The 6,157-nt window shown below is 50.9% G+C and overlaps 1 protein-coding gene across 5 annotated transcripts in view; it reads left to right on the top strand.

Moving 5' to 3' along the window:
• The window catches only part of Mxra7 (matrix remodeling associated 7), a 25,640-nt gene that overhangs the window by 6,254 nt on the left and 13,229 nt on the right, over window positions 1-6,157 (top strand). For all 5 annotated transcript variants that reach the window (XR_004113378.1, XM_031352788.1, XM_031352790.1 and 2 more), the window contains exon 2: window positions 5,662-5,719. Coding sequence is in view for 4 of the 5 variants with exons in the window: in XM_031352788.1 (XP_031208648.1) it covers window positions 5,662-5,719 (58 nt within the window). In the remaining variant the exon portion in view is untranslated. The remainder of the gene's footprint in view (window positions 1-5,661; window positions 5,720-6,157) is intronic.

The raw sequence follows: 6,157 nt of genomic DNA, 5'->3' as shown, positions 1-6,157 counted from the left end.
CATGCATCATCTCGTTTGGCTCTCCTCAGAGCACTTAACCAGTATGAGGTCATCCTTTATTTTTGAGCACATTGTGTGTGCAGAGGAATGTCTACACACAGGAATGAGAAAAGGCCTTTGCCTTGGTGTCCACCGCCCCTTCCCCACTCCCGTGACAGGTCCACCACACAGCAGGCACCCATGAGATATAAAACATACAGAGCGTGCAAAACCCACAAAAAGCAAAACAAAAAGCTTGCTGCTGGTTCTTCTGCAGAGGCGGGCTCAGTGTCCCTGTTTCTAACCTCAGTGGAGAAAGGCATCCTCCTTCTGTCCTTGCCCATGGCCTACGTGGCATCCCCCTGCTGCAGAACTTACTCCCACACTATATTTTACACCCACCTCGCAGCCCCCAGGTAGACTGCTCTGTAAGGAAGTGAGCTCCCCCGTTTGAGACTTGTTCAAGCAGAAACTAGCACGTTTTACATTGAGTTCTATGTGATCTGTGTCTACTGAAAAACTAGATACTTCTCTCCCCCTTCTCTCCCCCTTCTCTCCCCCTTCTCTCCCCCTTCTCTCCCCCTTCTCTGCCCCTTCTCTCCCCCTTCTCTCCTCCTTCTCTCCCCCTGACATAGAGCCCAGTGCACAAAGCCAAAGGGAGTAGCCCTATACAGGAAAACCCTCTTACTGCCCTGCAGTCCCAGGTCCAAAACAGCTCTGAGTTGTCAGACCCGGTCATCTGGGAGACCTCTGGCCAGACCAAGGGAGTCGGGGGACCCAGGAGTGAATGACCAAGGACATATTCTAAAGACAGAGACGAGACGGCTTGCTGAGCGGCGTGGATCTGTTCAGCAAGCCATCTCGTCTCTGACTTGGTCGCTTCTGGTCATGGCTTTTATACTCTTACTTATCTCTATCTATGGTTGCACGTTGGCTTCGGGCATCACTCTGTCTTTATCTAAGGTTTCACTCTAGGTTACCGCCTTGCTTGCTTGGTGTGCTTATCTATTTCACACATTTACTTTCACTTTATTCACTTGTCACTTAATATTCTACTTTAGCCTACCTGGCCCTTAGGCCTTACATGTTCCTTACATTTAGTTAGTGCCACACGCCTGTAATCCAAGCACTTGGGAGGCAGAGGCAGGAGGATGGAAGTTTAGTGTCAGCCTCAGCAAGTTCGAGGCCATCCTGAGCTACCTGAGACTCTGTCTCAAAAATAAACTAACTAAAAAACTTGTTTTCGGTTTTTATAAAAGATGGCTCCTTGGTTAAGAGCACTGGCTGCTCTTCCAGAGGACCTGGGTTTAATTCTCAGCACCCACATGGCAGGTGACAATTGTCTGTCTGTAACTCTACTTCCAGGGGATCCAATGTTTTCCTCCGACCTCTGTGGCAGTGGGCAAGCCTGTGGTGCCAGACATCCACACAGGCAAGGCATCCGTACACATAAAACAAAGAATAGAGACTGTAGTCCAAAGGATTGCTTAGCGTGTTCTAAAAGGAGGAAGAATTAGAAGAGAGAAGGCCCAGGGCCTCAGGAAGACCTGAGTGGGTCAGCAGAAAATGGAGAATATGGTGACTCTTGGGGAGTGAGGGAGAATGTGGGAGTCTGGCTGGAGTCTTGTCTGAGGCTGTGGTGTGAGCGCTGGGCTGTTCCCAGAAGAGCTGGACAGGCTTAGAAGGCCAGCTTGGGACAGAATGGGTGGTTCGGTTTCCTTGCATATCTCCTCATCAAGAGTAGACTTGGTGAGTGGGGTCCAAGTGTCCTCCCAGAAGCATTGCTTGGAGACAGGGAGGTGCCAAAGTGATCTGCTGGAAGCTTTGAGGAGAACAGCTCCAGGTCAGAACTGGCTGGCACTAGCCAGCTTTGCTTTCCCATCATACTGCCACCATGCAAAGATGAAAACTGAGCCTTCTGTTAGGGGGAGAGACCTGCAGGCAGCCTTGCTTTTTCTTCAGGAAATAACCCCTGAAGAGTTGGGACCAGTTAGCTTGGTATGGTGGCACACACCTTTAATCCTAGCACTTAGGAAGCAGAGGCAGGCCAGTGTCTGAGTTCAAGGCCAGCCTGGTCTACAGAGCTAGTTTTAGGATAGCCAAAGCTATAAAAAAAAGGCCCTGTCTAACTCCCCCACACACAACACACAAAAAGAGTTGGGACCAGACTGAGCTCCACCTGCCTGGTAGAGCTGTCATAATCCAAAGCCAGTCCAGATGCGCATCACTCCTGAGTTAGCTTTGGTGGCTACCACCAGGGTTCCTGCTGATCACTTGGTAGGTCCATCTTTTGGGGTAGCAGATGTGTACATACATGCACATAGACACACGTACAGACACAGATACGCACGCAAGCACACACACACACACACACTTTGCATTGCTTTAATCGACCAGAAGCCTGCCTGTCCCATCCTCTGCAGCACTGTCTGCCTGGGTCTTTGCAGATGCTAACTGGAGACACTCTGTCTCTCACTGCCTCGGGAAGAAGCTAACCTGGAACATTATCTCAGAACACAGGCAGTTAAAACAGAGTGTCCAGCCAGTTATCCAGCGCTCGCTGAGACTCAATGCGGTGATTGGTGTTTGCTCTGTTTTGTTTAGAAAGCACACAGGTTAATTTAGTGCACTGCAGAAAGCAGCAGCAGGGAGGGTAGCAACAGAACCGGTTGCCTGTGAGGTGATTGGCTTTGAGCCTCAGGCCTGCGGGGTAGCGGGGGAGCAGCCAGATGACATCAGCCTGTGTTACCGTGTCTAGTTTCCCCCAGGTTGGTTTATCGTCACCGGAAGCCTGATGTATGGGCCTGCCAGGGCCACTGCAGTAAAATGTCAATGCCACAGGCTGGGGGCCTACGCAACAGCAGTTTCTTTTCTCGTAGCTCTGGGGTCCAAAGTCCAAGACCAAGGTGTTGGCAGGGTGCATGTGTCCTGGAGCTCTCCTTGGCGCACATGGGATCTTTTGTGTGTGCTGTCTCTCTGTGTGTGTCTGATAAGGACAGTGGACCTTGGATTAAGACTCATCCTAGAGACTGGGCAGATAGCTCAGTGGGTAAGAGCTATGCTCTTACATGAGCTTATGCCGCACATGCTTGAGGACCTAAGTTTGAATCCCCAGCACCCATGTAAAAACAATGCATACACATATACCTGTAACTCCAAAACTGGAGGAGTCAGAGGTAGGAGGATCACGGGGGTATAATGGCTGCCAGCCTCGCTCCAGGTTCAGTAAGACACTGTCTGAAGGGAGAAAAGCAGAGAGTAATGATGGAGCACAACACCTGACATGCTTCATTAGCCGCACCCCACATGTATACAAATACACACACATACACACAAGTCACACACATGTATACATACACACACGTATACATACACATACACACAGGTATACATATACACACAAACACACAAGTCACATACATGTATACATACACACACATACACACGTATACATACACATACACACACGTATACACATACACACATACACACAAGTCACACACATGTATACACACGTATACACATACACACAGGTCACACACATGTATACACACATATACATACACATACACACATGTATACACATACACACAAGTTACACACATGTATACATACACACACGTATACACACATATACACACACTCTCTCACACACATAAACACACACACACACTGATGGCTTTATTTTATTTTTAGTTTTTCAAGACAGGGTTTTTATTTTATTTTTAAGACAGAGTCTTGCTATGTAGCTCTGGTTGGCCTAAGTAGATCAGGCTGGCCAAGAACTCAGTCCTCCTACTTCTGTCTTTTGAGTGCTGGCATTATAGGCTGTGACTGCATACCCAGCTCCACCTTCTCCTTTGAGACAGGATCTCTCCCTGAATCCAGAGTTCCCAAGTTGCCTAGGCTGGCTACCTGGCCAACCCCAAGGATCTGCCTCTGTCCAGCACCCACAAAGCCCAGCACTAGAGTTCCTGACATGCACAACCATACCTTTCCTTTTCATGGCTGCCGGGGATCAAAACCCAGCTCCTCTGGCTTGTGTGCTTTGCACATCTACCCAACTCCCTTATAATTTCTCCTGATCCCTCTGCACAGTCAGCGTGTGCACACGCCCCCTCTGTATTCCCTGTGCGGTAATCATGCTGGGTGACTTTGGACTGGTTAATACTTTGGAGATCATGTTAGCCAACTGAATCGAGCTGAAAGGTGCTGATGTCTCTGCCAGTCTCTAGCGCTGTTGTATAGAAGTCCCAGATAGGTGTTTCCATTCCAGACAACAGACCCTTTCGAATTAAAGGGTGTGTGCCACCACTACCCAGCCTGCTCACTTCTGTTAGCCACAAACTGTGCTGTGCAAAACTGGAGAGGTGTCTGGCCCCCAGGACACAGCCTTCCTCGCCAGTGCTTGGGCGGCATGGGTTCTCCATAGCTAGGCATCCAGTCTTCAAGCTGCTAAGTAGTGGGCGCTGGCCCCATGTCCCAAGGCGCTCAAGACCCCAGAATTCACTGCTTGGGACCCACTCCCTTGGCTTGTGAAAGCTTTCTTTCCAGGCTCAGCTTGCTCTTCTGTTATAGGGCCTTCCCTGTAGAGGCTGGCTGCTTCTTGGGGTGTTCGGGGCACCCCAGACCCACACCAGTGTTTGTTTCTACTGCAGCCAGTTCACGTCCACCCACGCCTGCCCCCCTCAAACCTCAAGTTTCCACACTGACCCGCTAGGCTTCCATGCCAGATCCTCGGGCCTCTCTTCCCCTGACCACACCCTCCAGTCCCACATAGCTAGCCGGTCACATGTCTCTCTCTCATCCTCAAACATTCCTGAAGTTGAAATCACTCCTTCCTTCCACCAAGGCCATCCCGGGACGGGATGCCTCTCTCCAGCCATCTGTTTATTGAATCCATGTGTGGGAGAGACTGGGAGGAGGGGGTGGAGTTCCAGATTGGGGTAAATGGTCACTAAGCTGACTGGAGACAGAAAATGATGTTGGAAGAAGCAGGGGAAGGCTGCCGTCTCTGCCTAGCGGGCTGTCGGGCTGGCCTTGGCCCTAGATAGTGTATCCAAGTTTTCTCAGTGCCTCGGCTTATTTTCTAAGGTGAGGGCAGGAGTTCCAGGACACTTATCAAAATAGTACCTGCAGCTGGAGAGATGGCTTCCTGGTTAAGAGTACTGGCTGCTCTTCCAGAGGACCCAGGTTCAATTCCCAGCACTCAGATGGCAGCTCACAACTGTCTGTAACTCTTGTTCTAGAGGAGTCGACACCCTCATGCAGACACACAGGCAGGCAGAACACCAGTGCACACAAAATAAATTTTTTTTTTCTAGACAGGGTTTCTCTGTGTAGCCTTGGCTGTCCTGGAACTCACTCTGTAGACCAGGCTGGCCTCAAACTCAGAAATCCACCTGCCCCTGCCTCCCAAGTGCTGGGATTAAAAGCATGCGCCACCACCGCCCGGTTTTTTGTTTTTTGTTTTTTTAAAAAAAGTACCTAAATGTGTGGACAGGCACAACCTGGGAACACCCAGATTTGAGGGCTTGTGGTCCCGGGTCCCCATCGCCTCCTCCTCACCCTGGGTTGGCTCCGCCATCCAGGTTTCTCCGTGGCAGCTGGACATTGCCCACCTTGGACCTCTGAGATGATTCAGCTAGCTAAGCAGCACTGACCCCTGCCATTGTCCTTCAGGAGGAAGACTTGGACAGCGAGATGGGGCCACCCACTGAAGAGCCTGAGGAAGAAGACGGTGAGCAGCGCCCTCTCCCTCCGGGACTGAGTCTTAGTCTCCCCCTGGGCAGTGGGATCTGAGAACTGGGGGACCAAGTGGATGAGAGGGGCGACTCAATGATGAGACCAAGGCTCTGCCCACTCTCCCCTCCCCCTCCCCTTTCCTTCCCCTTCCCAACACGCCCCCTGTCCTGCACCTCCCTGCCCATCCTCGCCTCCTTGTCCACCTTCCCCTCCTCTTCTCCCTCCCTCCTCCTCCCCTCCCTCTCTCTCTCCTCCTCCCCTCCCTTCTTTCTTTCTTTGAACTTTTCTTCCCTGCTTTTCTGTCTGTGGTAGAAGTATCTTTGGGTGACAGGAGGAGACCCCCTTAGAGGTCAAAGTTCCCTGGCTTTCCTGGCCGCTGGGCATCTTCTCCTTTCTCCCAACCATACCCGTCTTTCTATTGTCTTTCTCTGGT

This window comes from Mastomys coucha, unplaced genomic scaffold (assembly GCF_008632895.1).
Source record: "Mastomys coucha isolate ucsf_1 unplaced genomic scaffold, UCSF_Mcou_1 pScaffold5, whole genome shotgun sequence".
In the NCBI taxonomy this organism is placed as follows: Eukaryota; Metazoa; Chordata; class Mammalia; order Rodentia; family Muridae; genus Mastomys; species Mastomys coucha.
The sequence above is the reverse complement of the archived record's forward strand: the minus strand, read 5'-3'. Positions and strand labels throughout refer to the sequence as shown.